We start from the raw sequence: 17,815 nt of genomic DNA, 5'->3' as shown, positions 1-17,815 counted from the left end.
GTGAGAATCGTTTCGTGTTTTGAGTAGAATAGTTTGGTAGACGGTGGAATTTTTGAGGAATATTAAACGCAACGATAATTTTGAAAATTGAAAATATCAAAGTTGAGAAGACGAACAGATTCCGCTTGAATGGAATGTTCGATTTCCTATTCTTTCCTATCCTCGAAATCTTGTTTCCTAGATTTTGTTTGTTTGCGACGCAAATAGGTCTGGCGCGATACACAAACACGGTTTCGCTCCCATTGTCGGGATTAAAGACTTTCATACCCTGGCAGCTTGATACAATTATTCATGGAAAGGGAAACTCTTCCCTGTTTGCGCACGCCTTTTAATAGAGATTGACGTATCGTAAATCCACGGCAACCCCGAGCTTTTAAACGGATTCCAACGGAGTTAGGGGGGGCCATTTAATCGAGTCAAGGGCGCGTGCACCGTCCCTTCGTTACACGTCTGCGAGTTTGCGCGCATTCCTACGTAAAATTCAATTATATATCACCGTGATGAAAATGTCTAGATCGAGAGCGCGTCGAAACGATGGTATTAAAATTCATCGAAACAGGAGGAAGAACAATTTTGTCCTTGAATTTGCGACTCTCTCCCTCGAAAAATCCTTGAAAGAGATCGCTACTGAGAAGAAACTGTCATTCCGTTCCAGCGAACGAAAGCCAAAGCAAAAGAAAATCCTGGCAATAAAAACGAAACGATAGCCGAAAAAACAACGCGTGTGTACAACCGTTGACTCGTTACCTCCGCCAGTATCTCTCCGGTATCGCAAAAGCAGCATCCCTTGACGGGCTAACAACCCCGAGTGCCCTCTTTTTCCACCCTCGATTCTCCACGATCGCCACGGATGCAAAAATCGAGCCGAGTTTACCCGCCTCCCCCGCGTCGCGTCTCGTGGAAAAAAGTCGGTCGTCGAGAGGGAATGTTTTCGGCGAGCGGATCAATACCACTTCCTCCCTCCTCTGCTTCCTCTCTCCCTTTCCACCCTCCTCGTTTCGCACCCGTTTTCGAAGATTCATTTCGAGGAAATCTCCTCGAACCGGATTCCTCAAACTTCTCTCTCGCTGCACATTCGAAATAAATTAAGCGTGCTCGATCAGGCGATCGTTCTTGAAGAAGTTTCTTCTTGAGGATCGATAGCGAGGATCCATTCCAGGGATTCGCCATGAAAATTGCTGCAACCGATCCTTTTTTTTCGGCCGAGGATTTTCCTTTTCCTCGAAGGGTACTCGATGGAGGAGGAGGAACGAAGTTGGAGGAGTCGTAAAGGAGAGAGGATGAAAAAAGCGTTACGGGCGATTTCGGTCAATTTCGAGTAAACAATTTTATTCTGGAAGAGTGACGCATAAGAGGACGCGCGAGATGGGTATATGTAATTCTTCTGGGAAACGCTCGCTTCGTGACCCGTATTTTTGTCACTGTTATAAATATTCTTTTTTACACGTGATGCGAAAGATTCGTTCGGTTTATTTTTCTTATTTGAATGGCTTTATAAATTAAGAATCGGATTTATATCAGGTATTTAAATCGAGTTAAAATACAAACGGCTGACGCATAAGTACGATTGCTCGATTAAAAAATGAAAAGGAAAAAGAGATATCCGTGAATAGAAATAGAATTTCTCGCGACGGAAAAAGAGGAATACGTTTATCGAAACGGAAATATCTATGCACGAGTCGAAAATAAGAATTCGGAGCAGATAAAAACTTGCTCGGCCAACAAAAGAGCAGAAAGTGACTTTCAACCTAAAGAGGATTAGCATATCAAAGAACTCGAAGTGAAATCGTAGAAATGATGGATTCATCGACGCGCAGCTTCAATTGCGAAACGAGGGATTGTCGAGCGGGTTCGATGATGCGAAGGAAGAAGTCGCGGTTTCTTCGCGAGGAGAAACCCTCGTTATTTCGATCGATATTTTTCGCGTACACTTGGCGGTGAAATTGGTTGGGAAGTGACGATTGGACGTCCAACTTGGAATCCATTGTTCGATCGTTTCGTTGTCGTCCAACTACGATTGTGTCGAGTCACAGTGACAATGGAAACAATGGTGAACGGTTGGCGTCATCGTGCCGCGAGCGCCGACTTTCCCCGTCTTTTCGTATTCAAATTCCGGCTTCTAGAGCATCATCGTGCGTCGAATGATTTCGTCGATCAGTTACGAGCATTCATTATGTAAAGCGTTCACGCTAGACGACTTTTCGTTTCCCAACTACGAGCCTCGATCTTAAAATCTTTTTCCGCCGATAATAAAACTTCAACCACCATTCATCCGTGTTTATATCTTGCGACAACTTTGACGACTAAGTCGATCGATCTCGAATGCTTCGGAATAATTGTCGTCACAATTGTATTGCGAATTGAATGAAATTTTAATTTGTGCACGAGACAACGTTTCGAAGATAAATTTGGCTCGACTTGAATTGGAATTAGAAGTGGAAGGGAGAATGTAAACGCGATCATTTCGAAGATCTAGCAGCGATTTTCCAATAAAGCGCGCGCGATTCGAAATTGCGTCGCGACCAACGTTTGATAAACGCTTCGTTTTAATGGTGCGCGCTGCGGAAAATGAGATTCTCGATACAAGCGGATATTTATTAAACGTAAAATTCATAAACTGTTTGCTATGTTTTTCGACAGAGGACGAGAGACGTAGGCTAAAAAAGGAAAGGGCTAGAAATGGATTAATGCGGGGGTTTTGGAAAAATTTCAGATTTCGAGATATTTATGCTCGTTTTAAGGAAGTTTCGCAAAATTTAAATATTCTTGCTTTTGTGCGTTTATTCAACGAGTTTCTCTTTGGCTTGAATTGGCGGCAAAAAATTTCTCCTTTCTTGAAAGCGATTCATCGTGTTTTTCTTCTCTTTGAAGCAACTTTGCGCCGAACACAACTTTCCATTCCCGCTTGCGCTCAACTTTGCGAGATTTCCCTCTTCAGAAAATTCTTTAAACTTCTTTACGTTTCGGATCAACCTTTTTTTTTTTTTGCAACAGTCAACTTTTCCTCCCCGCCCCCAAATCTCGTTACAAAAATCACTTCAACGATCTTCTCGCTCGTGTTTCCAAAAATTTCACCTCCGCAATTTAAAAATACTCCAAACGAAAACTCGAATATAATAAACTACCCAACACTTTACGTATCCCTGGAAAGAAAATATTTCTGGCCAAATTTTCTTCTATCCAAGGGATCGAAATCAATCCCAATCGCAATTTACGAAATCGACGCCATTTCGATAGAATTTCTCTTGATCGGCGCAACGGATCCAATTACCATCCCCCTCCGTTTTTTCTTCAAACCGGTTCCAATCAAGTTCAAACCAGTACCCTTAATCCCATTCAAGAGGAATCCTCGAGGAACAGGATCCCCCCGTTGCACGCCGATTCCGCGTGTAACACGATCCCCTCCCCTCCCCCCAATTACTCGCAATATTTCGGCGCGCGATACAACACTCCATAATTGGTGACAGCGAACGAGTTCGCACGTCTTCCGAGAACTTTTATTACCGCGCCTGCTATTTCTGATGCTCGGCCGCGCGCGATCGCAGCCGACGTCGAATTGCACGCGCCGAATTGCACTCCAACCTTTTTCCTTCTTCTTATTTTCGCGCCACCCACCCCTCCCTTCCCTCCTTCTTTCCTTCGTCCAACAAGCTGCCGTTGGCCACGGTTTAAAAATTGAACCGGATCGCGTTCACTCGCACTCGCAACCGAGAACTCGACTCGAACTGGAACTCGAATTGGCCGTGAATTTCGTTAATAATAATAATAATAGTAATAATAGTAATTTCCTGATGAATGTCGACGGTAGCATTATAGGCTGCTTGGTGGTATTATAGGCGGATCGTGGAGGAGGCGTCCACGTGTATTTTTCAAACGAGTTAATGGATCGCCCCGCGGGCAAATGGATTGCGTTCGAGGAAGAGGTAATGGAGTCTTGGGGTTTAAAGCTTGGTTTTTACGACTGAGGGAGGGGGCCAGGTTTTTTTTTAATTTGTTGGATAGGAGCGAGCGCGTAAATCAAACGAGGACCTCGTTCGAAAGCGATTTTTCCCCCTCTTTCTTTCTTTTTTTTAAAGTAGCTCGGATGGTTGGTTTTAATCGCTCGTTCGCGGTTTATTAGGATCCCCTTGCCAATTATCTGAGTGGCTGTTTTGAATTCTTTACTTTTTTTTTTTTTTACGAAAATTGTCGAAACTTTGAATACAACGGATATATCGACAGAAGAATAAATAGCTTTTGAAATATTTTGATAATATACATATAGGAAATAAAGAGGAAAATACACGAGACGATGTTGGAAAACCGAGCTTTTTACATCGCGGTCAATCGTTCCACGACGTGATATAAACATTCGTGACCGACATACTGCGAAACTCACGCACAGTCGTTCGAACTTTGACCCGTGAACTTCGTTAATAACGCAGCACTCGAGTCCGGTTCACGGTCAACATTACCGCGTGCACTTCCGTTAATTTTCCTTCGGTTAATTTGACGAGATAATAAACAACGACGGACGAATCTTTAATGTCTGTTTATTTTGATATTTAATATTCCTTATTCGTTGATCAATGATCGTAGAAATAAAATTTTGCTTTCCACGCATAATTTAATTAACCATTGTTGAAACTCGAATAAAAATAAAATTAGATATTCAAGCTTGGAATTACGTCCGAAACGTCTTTCTTTGCCAACTTAATCCAATTTCTACTTTCTAAATAGATATTCTTACCGAATTCCATTGGCCGATTGTCTACAGGCTCGTCTACGAGTCGTGAAAGTGAAGCAGTTATCGTAAAAAAAGGAAAAGAAGACCCGTTTTACGCGAGAGAGTACGCTAATTAGTATTTTGCCGATCCATCGATTCTCGATTTCCTCGATGCGAAACGAGAGTCGAGACACCTACAACCGTGTCGAATCGATTTCGCGCTTCTACGATCGCCATTCTCACTTGTCAACCCATTGCGTTTAGTGAAAGTATATCGGTGATATTGGATCGAATCGTTTCGTCTGATCGATTCTAATCCATATCCTCGATCGTAATATCGTTATTTGTTCCAACTTTTTTTATAGAAAAATTTCATTCCATCCCGATCCTTTCGAGAGAAACGTAGCGATATCTATTAAATATTTCCCCCTTCTCCCCCTAAAATGTATTTGAAATGAATTTCAAATAGTTTTCGTCAAAAATTTTCACGAAAGTCTTGTAAAATCTTCTCGATAAATTCCTCTTAAATATCATTCTCTCACCGGCTAATCCAACCGATCTAACGATGTCTCTTTCTTTTCATTTCCAGATCGGGGAACGAGGCGCGATTCGAGGCAGCGACCGATCACGACAAAACCGCGCAAGGTAACGCAGCTTTCACTTTATTCGTCTCGCCTTTTGGCCGATCTCAAATCCTCTGAAACTTATTTCAAAAATAAGAGATCTAATCAACGCGTCAAAGTATCGGAGAAAATAATAAACACAAAATTTCACGCGAAACAAGCAATTTTGATCTTCACAAAAAAAAAAACGCAAAAAATTTCGATTCACAACGAGGAAGAAGAGAAAGGAAAATTGATCTCGAGAAAAAAGGAACAATAACACTTTTTGGCTGCCGTTACATCATAATCGCCAGCGTAATATCATTGACTCATTTCCGGCCGATTTACGTTTAATATTCCGAGTGTGACGCACGCCTTTCGCCTCCACGTCCCGTGGTTAAATGCGTTCGATAAATATTCGAAGGCCGAGAAAGTTAATTCGTCAAACTTAACAGACGGCCGCCCATAAATATCGCGTGGACGAAACGAATTCGATCGAATTTGATCGACGAAACCACCCCGATGGATCCAAGGTATTCGTCCATCTTTTCATCCACGCGTGGAACCTGGGATTTCAAAGGAGAGCGGTGGGGGGAAAAACAGAGTAGATAGCGGTGATGACGAATTATCGGCCAATGGAAATTGATAAAACGCGAGAAAATATCGCGATATGACACCTGACCCCGCGCCGTTTTTTTCCAACCGCCTTTTGATCGATCGTCGATAAATTATTTTCGACGCTTTGTACGCGCTTACCTTGGATCAAAGTGATAAATTAATCCCGTCGATTCGTGGATATTATTATTAACGCAACGATGACTACGTTAAATGTCCGTAGTTGGATTTTTCGTTGAATGGAAATCGGTCGATCGATCGTAAGAGAAAAAAAGAAAGTTTCGCGAAGTTTCCAAGTGATCGAATCGCGTTTTAGTTAGGATATTTCTGGACCACTGTTATGCTAATTGCGCGGTTTTTGAAATTTGACTGGCCGCCAGATATAATACCGCTCGCTATTATATCGTTTAATCGCGATGTTTACGCGAAATTGCGCTTTCTAGATGCCGATATTTTCGTGCGTGTTAGCCGTTGCGTTAAACAAACAGTAATGCAATAAAAGTTTCGCCGCTTCGGTTGAATGGACGCCAAATCGGTTTGTCATCACTTCCCTGAATTGTTGTCGATGTGTACGAGAGAATTCTCATCGCTTCCCAATTTTTCCCAATCGAGCCACACGAAATTGCAATAATATTCGTCAAATCGATCCTCGAAGATTCAAACTTTTTTCAAAATCGAGCTAAAAATTGCTAAAAAATTCGAATATTATTCGAATTACTCGTGAGAGCAAGCAATCGAAAATATCGAAAAAGAAAGCTCGAACGAAAGCGCGTTCCCAGAAAATTTTCCAATTTTCCACTCGCAATAAAGGATAAACGCGTGCCAGCTGATTTCGAGGGGGGCTGGAGAAACACGCGCCTCTTTGATTTATCCGTCGTTGCTCGAAACTCGAGGGCGTACGTGTGTCGTAACGAGAGGGGCATTCACGGTACATCGGGAAGAACGACCTTGCTACATTATTAGACACCGCAGCGCGGCATTAGTTAGAACAAAAGCGGTGCTCGCATACCTCCTTCCCCGTCCTTAGAATACGCTCGTTCGAAGGTTCAAAAGTTTCAAAAAAGAGGAAGAAGAAATTGTTCTCGACGATATTTTCTTCAGAAATATCGAAATAGCGCAACAACGATTGTCGAGACTTGCACTCTTCCCACTCGAGTTCTATTCTATACGATTTTAGAGTGGTTCCTTTTTTTTTTTTTTTGCGATTTAAGTTAGTTTTGGTACTACTACGTTTTTAATATTGCGAACAACTGCGATCCAAATCCACAAATCCGCTGTACAGTAATACGTACAATATATTTTAGATCGTGATCTGTGCAATCTGTTGAAATTCTATTTGAAATGACTGTCGCATCGTGATATACGTCTGACTGACACGAATAACTAACTTTCTGAATTTCTATATATATCGAAACGTCATTTTTTAGCTTTAGGGAAACGGAGAGAAGACAAGAAACGGCAGGGAGGCAATTTTTTTAAGGAAATGGCGTAGCTTAATCGCCACGGTCAAATGAATTTATAAGCAAGAATTCGTAAGAGGTAATTAGCAATTTCAAACATTACGACGAAGGATAATAACGTAATAATAATAAAATGTCACCGCCCATTACGAAATGAAACTCGAAGCGAATGAAAAAGTGGCACATGTACGCGTTTATATTTATAACGGGATAAAAAAATGAAACTTTCTAAACACACTGTATATATCGAAAATTGAATTTCAATCCCGACGACGATAATAACCTAATATCGATCGATACACAGTGGTTCGAATGATCGGGCCGAACTTATTTTTTCCCCGATTTTCAGCTTACTATTAGAATTTATTATTTCGTTAAAAATGTATATAATATAACTTGAAATGAATATATAACATTAAAAATACATAATTAAAAATATACTACACGAGGATGGGATGAATGGATTGGACAATTTATATTAGAAATGGGCAAAAGAGTCTATTCTATCGAAAAGAAAATAAAAGAAATACGTAAACAAGCATAAAAATAAAGTAATTGGCGAGGACAACGCAATAATCGCAGCAACGATCAAACGCGTCATCGGTTCGCAAGAAAGCAAGAAATCGAGGAAAAAATACACTCGAATACACGGTTGCGGCACACACAGATTCATCCGGCGCAATGCGGTAACCCGAGTCGAAAGTTTGCTATTTTTTTCCCCTCTTCATTCGTACGCGGCCAACCACAATATTAGCAGCCGCGTTTGACTCATCGCGGCGATTTCCTGCGAGCCACGTTGCTGCACATTTTCGCGTCGCGTTCCCCCCGCGAATTTTTCCCTGCCTTAACCAGCCTCTCGACAAGCGAAATTGGTTAAAGCGAAAAATACTGGATCTGGAGCCGAGCCAATCGTACTATTCGCAGAGCGAGTGGCATAAAATAGCTTTGTTGTCCGTTGAACGGTGTCTTCTCCCGAGACACTGTTTCCCGCGCGAGGAGATGATACGTGATCCAAACGTGGAATCGTGACGTTGGAATCTTCCTGGAAACGCGATAAATCGAATGGTCGATGGACGATCGGTTCGGATATAATGGATATGTTCGATATAGTTAGTTTGTGCGACTCATCCCGTCTCTTTCAAATTTGTGGAAGGTATCGTTGTTCCACGAAGAAGAAATTTGGTGGGTTTCAATTTTGAGACAGGCAAAGAGTTGATAAAATTCTATAATTAGTATTTTTGATCGTGACATCTGGAATTAATATCGCAATAACGAACGACAATTTGTAAGATGAAAGTATTAAATTTTTATTGTTTGATAATGGATAGAAGAAATGGGTTTCGATTTTGTAAAAAGTATAAAATTGTATAAATTGGCGAGATTTGGAATTAATAATAAGTAATAATTTGTAAGAAAAAAATGATAACGATGCATTGTCCGTGATAGTTGGATTGACAATTTTGCCCCCCTAATTAAAAATCCATCGATAAAGATCTATATAGGTAGAACCACGCCCTAAAAACGGCGTTTCAACGAAACTCCCTCAGTTTCCGCGGCAACTAATCAAGCTTCATCATCGATCACAGGCCAATCATCTCCAATCCCTCGCGAAGAAAGTTCGAAAGAGTCCAAGTTCGACAAAAGAACCTGTATATATACAGAACTCGTTTCCAAGTAATACTAGGACCATCCATTCGAATCTTGTATCACTTGGATCTATATCATCTTTTCTATTCACGATCATAAATAAGGTCGAGGAGGAAAGAGACTGTAAGTAGACTGTTCGTCGAATGATCGATTATTAATCACCATGTTATCCACGTAAAATTTCTTCTTCTTCAAGTCTCATCAATGGCGATACCATTGATAAAGAAAGAAAGAAAAGAAAAGAAAAGATTCTCTAGCAATCTCGTTCTTAATTCGATATCAAACGTATGGCGTAAAATTTCTTGGAAGTTTACTCGGGCCACCATCGATAAAATATAAGGAGGGAAAAGGATACGCGATACCCTATTCTTTATTCTTCATTCTTTAGCGAACAATCGACTTTATCCACGTTATACAATCCCCAATGGTGCACCACCAATATGAAAACAAGATCCAAAAGAAAAAAAGATTCGTGATATCTGTATTTCTCTATTCGACATTGAATGACGTCGTGAAATTTTTTCACCGGCTCTCTAGCGCCCCACTGATAAACAAGATTCAAAGGAAAAAGAGATTCACGATATTCTATTTTCTACTTTCCAATTATTATCCACGTGAAATTCCCTTATTGGAAATAGTTCGCCAAATGGTGCCAATCATCGACATGAAAAACGAGATCGAAAAAAATTCATGGTATCCTGTTCTCTATTCATCATCGAATGACGTAAAAGTTTTTAATTGGCTTTCCATCAATAGTATCGATAAACAAAATCCGAAGGAGAAAGGAATTCGCGATATCCCTATTCTCTACTTTCCAATTATTATCCACGTGAAATTCCCTTATTGGAAATAGTTCACCAATGGCGCATCATTGATACGATATAAGAATTTTTCACTTTCTCTACCAATAGCATTGATAAGCAAAATCCAAAGGAAAAAGGGATTCACTCTATTCTATACTTTCCAATTATTATCCACGTGAAATAGTTCACCAATGATGCATCGTTGATACGAAAGACGAAAGAAGAAAAGACTCGTGATATCCTATTCGACGTAGTAAAATCTCTTCACTGGCTTTCCATTCCGATAATCTATACCAATAAACAAAATCGAAAGGAGAAAAGGGATTCAGCCTATCCTCTATTTTCCATTCGTTACAATCGACGTTTTATAAAATTCCATATCGCCACTGATCCAAGAAAAAGATCCAAGTTCCAAAACAGGAAAGATTCCTTGGAAGTATCCCTTATTCCTCAATTCGAATGGATCAACGTCGTAAAATTCCACCAATGCGGTGCACCGCCGAGATCTTCGAAAGAAAAAGAAAGAAGAAAAAAGAGAGAGAGAAAAAAAGAGACAAAGATTTCGCGCTACCTTATTCCTTCTCCTCTCCGTGTTATCAAGCGACCAACGCGGTTGATCGCGGGCATTAACCGTTATCCACGTCGTAAAATTGATCATAAAATCGGGCAATGGTGCGCCATCGATACGATACGAAAGTGGATACGTGGTTTACGAGACGAGGAACCGGTCGTTCTTCCTCGGCCCATTCACAGCGACGCGGTCGGTCACTCGGTCGAGAGTGGTATTCCTGGGGTGACACACACCGCGCCGTCACCCCGACGGGAAGACGAGGCCTCCTCTATTTATAAATGTGGGTCGACGTGGCTGCGCGGCCGGCTCGTTTCGTCATTATTACGAGTCCGCGCGGAAACCGTTGTGAATCCTCCTCCTCCTCCTTTTTCCGCCCCGTCGGACGCGAGGGAGAGTGACAGATTAATCGAGATCTCTCGGTGGATCGGTAATTGGACCGATGCTTGAAATAGGCCGATCGAATAATCCGTTTCTTGGGGATCGGTTTTAGAGAGGGGATCATTATTATCGTGGATACTTTTTCCCAACTTTCGAGGAGGGGGAGGAAGGAAGGAAAAGGAAGGTTGGAATCGAATCGTGGATGACACGGGGAAGATAATAGAAATGAAAATGAATGGAGTGATTCCTTTTTACGCAGATATATTAAATATCATTAACGAATATTTTCCACTGCGAAACTGTATTTTTTTTTTCTTTTTTTTTTTACGTAGTTTCAAAAACGTTTTCCATAAATGCATAAACATTAAGTATTGTAACGCAAATGGAAATTCCGGTGAATAATACGATTTTGAAATGGAGAATGGGAATGACGATAACGAAAGATAAAATTTAATATTCTTTTAATTAGTAGTGTTGTATATCTCGTATATATCTTTATTAAATATTACACCCGATTATCTTTTCCTCGACACGTTGTATTTATATCGATATATTTTAATTACAAATTGTTATTTTGGCCTCGAGTTTTTGTTAAATTCAACACCTCGAAATTCAACGCTCGACGGTGCTAAGGAAACTCGAGAAAGGAAATAAAATAAAATCGAGCGACGAAGAAAACTCCCTTTTCGATCGCGCGAGGATAAAAGAAAAGAAGAAAAATCGAACTCGAATATTCGCCAACTGAAGAATGGCGAAGAAAGATGCAGGAACTCTATTTCGAAGCACAGATACTTCTTGCATCAGCGAGCTCCGATCGATCGGCACTTTTTTTTCTCCTGGCATACGTGCCGGGATCGTACTCCTCGTACGACGTCGAGAAATATCACTTCATTCGTGCGCCATGCGCCGCTATAAAGCATGTTTACGAAGCATATAGGAATTTTATGAAATCCGGCATCGAATCTGTCTGGGCGCATAACGACGAGAATAATAAAGACGCGGTTTCGCGAAATCTCTCGATCGGTATTCTTTGAACGTATATTTCGTGCATCGAAATACGTATATCGATAACAATCTTTCACGATACTTTTCTAACCCTGAACAAAAATTCATTCCTGAATTTTTGAGAAATTCTTCCTGAAGAAACTTTCGATCGAGCCAGCGAAACGAAGGTTAAAAATAATATATACGAATAATAATAAGTTGAAGTAAAGGGGTTAAAGAAGATGATCCGCAAGATGTACAATATATACATGAACTTTCACAAGAAATGGTCAGTAAATACCGATTGAAGTAGACAAGGTCGATTTCTTGAATGGCGGTGTGAAGGGAGGGGCAAACTCAAGCTCGTAGAATTTTGTTTAGACCTTCGAGAAACGTATATCAATCGGGCCGCGTAGCCTTGCTCGTGGAGAGCGGTCTCTTATTTTTAGAAAATTATTGGTCCGCCTTGTAAACAAGAAACTGATACTCTGTTTATCCCCACGGTGAGGATAGATGAGGATTCTCGGCGATCCGTACAATTTTCGTATCGAACTTTGATCTCTTTAATTTGGAATTAGAATTACCGTATTAAACGTTGTTAGAGGAAATTTTTTGATCGAACGAAAATGTGGAAAGTTGTCTCAATCGTGGTTCTTCGAGGTCTTTAGAATAATCACCATTCGTTGAATCCGCAATGTCTTTACCATTGCGTACTCTTTATTTTTAAGTATTCGAGGAAGCTATCCAAGGAATGAAGAAACAGGAGGAAGAGGACGAGGTTGGCAAGGAATAAAAAAGTAGAGGGCAGAGATAAACTCTGCAGCTTTTGTCTTTACGATTACGAGCACTTCTTTGTCCGGATGGAGAGGAGCTCGTCGATCCTCCTCGCTACATTGTATAGAACTTATTTTTGGAGGCACGCTCGCGTGCATACGACATCGAAAGAGAATAACAAAGCAGTAAAAAACATCGAGATCGTTCTTGAACCAGTCAACGGTCCAATCAGCTCGCGGTCACGCCACGTATGAGAAAAAAAATCATTAAATTTATTATTCCATCGCAATCAATAACAACGAATGACAACGAATAATTCCAACGAAATTCGATATTCCGCCGAATAATAATCGGGCCATCCTCGATTGTTATCCATCCATCCATCGTTCCTCTTTAATAACGCGTTTAACACCGCGTTTTCCTTTTTTTTTCACCTTACCAAAATATATTTCGTTTATATTCTTTTGCCCGGAGGAGGAGCGAGGAGGCTTGCATAATATTCGTTTCTAAAAGTTTCGAAAAGTGACTCACCGGCCGAGTTTCATCCACGGATACGTGGAAAACGCGTGGTGTTTTCGGTTGGACGCCGAGACGGCACGGAGCGGAATGTGTATTCGTGACATTTGAAGGGGTGTCTTAAATTAAAACGATGGCAGAGCGGTCCGAGCTGGCAGCGGGAACGAAAGAACGCGGCGATTGCCACATCGACTTTTTGGCAGTCGAATGTATAACTCGCTCGCCTCCTTTTTCTTTCTTTTCTTCCCTCCTTCTTTCCACTCTTCATCCACGACCACCACGTTCCACCAATTCGTCCATCCAACGAATTTTTCTTCTCTTTCCAAAAGGTAGGTATTTGTATTTTTAAATGGAACCTACCTACCTAGTTTTCTCTGTGTTTCTTTTTCTCTTTCTTTTTCTCTTTTGGTTAGATTTTTCCCGGGGCGAGCAGCAATATTCCGTATTCCGTGCCTCGAGCGAGAGAGTAGCGCGGATTTACTCGAAACGGCCCAAGGACTTCGGTACGGAGAAGGCGTAAGAATTTCGTCTGAATTTCGAGAGAGGAATGCGAGCGCTGTTGCGAATTGGTTTTCGCGGATCGAGAACGAAATATGTAAACTTGGGTTACCCTCGGTGTTAATTTGTATTCGTTTGCCCGATCTCAAGAAGAAACTTACGATTCACTTAAGATTTGCAGATTTTCAAGATTCCAATTTTTAAACCGTCAAACTTTTTCCATCCTCCTCTCCGTATTTTCGTTTACGTTTGAGCGAACAACTTGGTCGAAGAGGGAAAAAAGATTGGCCGAACTCGTTCGTTTCTCAACAATGGACGATTATTTCGAAATTGGAGAGAGAAAAGAAAATTTCAAGTAAAGAAGAATCGTCAAAGCGTCGGGGAAATGGAATTTATTGGACGGGCGGAAACAGAAATTCAAGGTGACGCGGATGGGAAGGGAGCACACAGTAACGTAACGTGATAAATTATGGCGTGGTTACGTCGTCGCCGATGATTGTGCCATTGCGTTAAATAATCGTCTTTGCTCCAAGGTTGCTTGAAACACGGGTCTCTGGACCCTTTCATAATCGAGAATTGGAATAATTCGGGCTAATTACATCGTTATGGGTCAGAGCACTTTGCTCTCGAACGCAAATCTCGACACGATACTTTTTAGCCGTGGCTAAAAAGTTGGACACGAGAGTCGTCGAGCACTCGATTCTGTAACAAGTGTCCATTCTTGCGTTATTTATCGCAGGAAAACCGCAAGAAGATTTTTCAATAATCTTCCGCGAACGTTCTTCGAAATTTATTTTTTTAATTTATCGCTCGTTTTTTACGTTCCACTATTATCTGATAGAATTGCATAACTTTACGTAACCTCTCTGTCCTGCGAACATACATCGAAAGAAGAAATATTTAAATATTTTCTTAGAAACCGATTATTGTTCTTTGAATCGAGCATTGTTCCTTATTTACTCCTTTCACTTCGGATCTTTTTATCTTTCTGCGAAGAAAAATAAAAAAAATTTCTATTCACAGATCATTGAAAAAAAAGGATGGACGCATCATCATTAATTAAGTTCCGCCCGATATTTTTCGAGCAACGATTCGAATCACGCGATGAATTTCGATGAGGAAATTTCCCGAATCCGAGAGCGAGGAAGGATCGTTGGAGGCCGTGACAATGACAGGTGGTGCGAGAAGTCACGGAAGTTTAATCTAGCCGGCGAGCGAGATAAATCGTTTTATCTGCGCGATAACCGGGATTTCTGCCTCTCAATAAGAATTCGCTAATCAATTCCGTGTGCTCGTTCAGCGCGAAAAATCATATCCAGTTAATTTTCGCCATCGAAAACCCCCTCATATTTTTCTTTTATCCTTCATCGACTGCGGAATTGACCGGGGGAATATATCTCGATATTCTCGTTTATTTTCGACACGCAAACGAATTTCCACCGAGAGTATTAATTGAATCGTTCTTTTTCGATTCCACTGCCGCATCCGATGGACGAAGGAAAATTTAAAACTTCTCTAAATTTCAATTTTTTATTTTCTAAACTGCCTTTCAATCATTGTTTTTTTTTTTTTTTTTAATTCTCGATGTTGCGAAAAATTATCAAATTATTAATCGAAACATTGAAAAATCAAGAATCCGAAATTTCTTTACGTTTTTAATTTGTTAATCTTTAGTCTATTAATAAGTCTATTAAATGATCATAAATCTTAATCATCTATCCAAAGTAGAGATAAAAAAGAAAGGAAAGAATATATATTAAACGTTTCACGTTTTTCACATCGAGATATCATTGATCAAGCATCTTGTGGAACGAACGACAGAGACCCATCGAACGAGGAAACCAGATTCTGCAGAAAAATCGAAGCTTACGAGATTATCCGTGGTTGGCCAACCGAAACGGTTTCACGGGTGTCGAATGACCCACTAATAACAAGACCTTGGTGCGGGCGTACGTCGAAGGCCGATCAATCGTCGATCGATTATTGCCAGGTTTAGGCCGACAATCGGCGTCCGTCGAAGGGGAAAACAAGGTACAGGGGATCGATTGAACGGCCGAGGAATCAGATGAACGTTTCCAATAGAATTCGCCTCACGAATTTTACAGTTTCCCTTCGTTAAACAAAGAACAGCCTCCGCTGTTTCTTAGATTCGTTGAAGAATAAGATAATCGCGATTGAACGTTTTTCACGATCGTCAATCAATCTTCTTCTGGAATGGAGATAAAAATCTATTTTCACTCGAGTCGAATTAAATTCGAAGAAAAAGTGTTAAGTTTAATTGAACGATCGTTAATCGAAATATTTGAGTATCTCAACTATTTTATTTTTCTTTTCTCTCTTTATCAATGAATATAATAGAGGGGATCATCTTTTTGTAAAATCATACATAATTTTATCTTCGACGTTACGTTCGATATTGCTAACTTAACGTTTCATTAATTATTATTCAATTAAATTTTCAATAAACGATCCCGTCTTCTTTTTTTCGATAATCTATAATCAAATTTCATTTTCATTCGGCTATATAATGAAATTTTCGCGTTGAAAAATTGTTGAATCCAGAAAGATGTTGAATCAACTTTTGAATATTTTCGAGATTATTCGTAACATTGATCGATTTCTTTGAATATTTATTTCGACTGCAACGGCGAATTTATTTGAAGAATCAGAGAGAGAATATATTACACAACGTAACATCGACGTATCCACTATTTATTACGACTAGTTGGCGGGATGAATTATGGAAGCTATGGCTAGATTCAAAAAACGAAGGTGGAACGAGTGCAACGGGTGAATTATTCAAAATCACGACCGATACTTACGCAAGAATCGTTGTAATAGATTTCGCAGCGATCGTGGATGGAGCGTGGATTGCTTTCTGATAAGTACGCGAATCGATAGAATTCCTGTAGCATCGTCACACGATCGGGCGTGTAATCGTTATACTTCGATCCAAACACTTTTAACAAACCTTTTGTGAAACAAAATGTTTGAAGAGAAATTTAATTTTTACGTTTATTTTTAGTTAAAAGAAAGATTTTAGAAATATCGAGAGCGGAATAATTGATCGACATAACGGTTATCTGCGGATCTAAATGATGTGACAGAAAAAAAAAAGCATTGCATCTAATTTATCTCTCCCGAGTAATCGCGAATCTTGTTACTTGAAATTATTGATTAATTTTTAAGACCTTATTGGAAAGACCTTAAGGATGATAAACTTCTTAAATGTTTCGATGGAGCCTCCGTTGATACGAACCAATTAAGAAGAGGTTAGCGATTTTATTTAACGAGGAAACAAAACGAGACGAGACGTATTCGAGAGGCGAATAATATTTAAGTTCAAGTTCAAGAAACGCAGGTATCTTAAAATTTGTTTGTATATACACAAAGTATTTTTCTAATGAAAATAATTAACAAACAGCAGTTTCATCGAGGAGAGAAAATAATATTTCATTTTCCGGCCGAAAACAACAGAAGTTAATTTGCGACACATTAACGGGCATTGCGACTACGACGGAGATCACGTGTGAACAGGTGATCGAAGGAATCATGTGAAAACAGTCGACAAACGCGGCATTCCACGGTCACGTCAACGGAACTGACGCAAATCGTCCGTGGCGATTACGAATTCAATTAGAATCCTCGTCTTTTTCTCTCTCTTTCTTCCTCTCTTTCCTTTTCTCGTCAACCGACGGAAATTTTTCATCGCACGACGCGCTCGCGTGTCCCATTCGCTCGCGGACTTTACTGTTTGGCCCATGATCGGTCGAGCAATCTCGTCGACCGGCCGTGATTAACCAAATCTTTTGCAATTTATGGCCCTCGTCCCGTTGCTGGAGATCGACCCAACGTCGTTTAATTTATTCGTATCGCGAGAGGAGGCGTTAAGTGAAAGTTATCTCTTATTTGAAAAAAAAAAAAAAGAAAAGAATTCACTGGAAAACTAAATTTGCGGAATTTTTTTACTGAAATTTTTTTCACAGTTTGCTAATTTCCCTCTTACGAGGAAATTCTGAATTTTCGTATTGTCGTCGATATTTATGAAATAAGTACATACGTGGAAAAAAAAATAAATTTACAGCGCTATGGCGTGATGGCAGAAAATTATTTTTTTTCAATTTTGTTGCCAGATGAGAATTGTCTCGAGGATGATTAATCTTATATTTAAGTCCCGATACGATTCAGCCTAATTTTAAAATATTGTAAAATCTTATAAGTTTCTGATAACGAAATGAAGTTCACTCATTCGTTGAGGTTTA

The 17,815-nt window shown here is 40.1% G+C and overlaps 2 protein-coding genes across 4 annotated transcripts in view; one reads left to right on the top strand and one right to left on the bottom strand.

The window, feature by feature from the left end:
- The window catches only part of LOC107998101 (protein Tob1), a 105,570-nt gene that overhangs the window by 17,385 nt on the left and 70,370 nt on the right, over positions 1-17,815 (top strand). For both annotated transcript variants that reach the window (XM_062072755.1, XM_062072756.1), the window contains one exon: positions 5,295-5,350. In XM_062072755.1, coding sequence (XP_061928739.1) covers positions 5,295-5,350 — 56 coding nt within the window. The remainder of the gene's footprint in view (positions 1-5,294; positions 5,351-17,815) is intronic.
- LOC107998100 (uncharacterized) overlaps positions 1-17,815 on the bottom strand; it is a 233,548-nt gene that overhangs the window by 201,514 nt on the left and 14,219 nt on the right. The gene's annotated exons all lie outside the window — the stretch shown is intronic.

Source organism: Apis cerana, linkage group LG3 (assembly GCF_029169275.1).
Source record: "Apis cerana isolate GH-2021 linkage group LG3, AcerK_1.0, whole genome shotgun sequence".
Classification (NCBI taxonomy): Eukaryota; Metazoa; Arthropoda; class Insecta; order Hymenoptera; family Apidae; genus Apis; species Apis cerana.
Note: the sequence above shows the minus strand (reverse complement) of the source record. Positions and strands in the feature narration are given on the sequence as shown.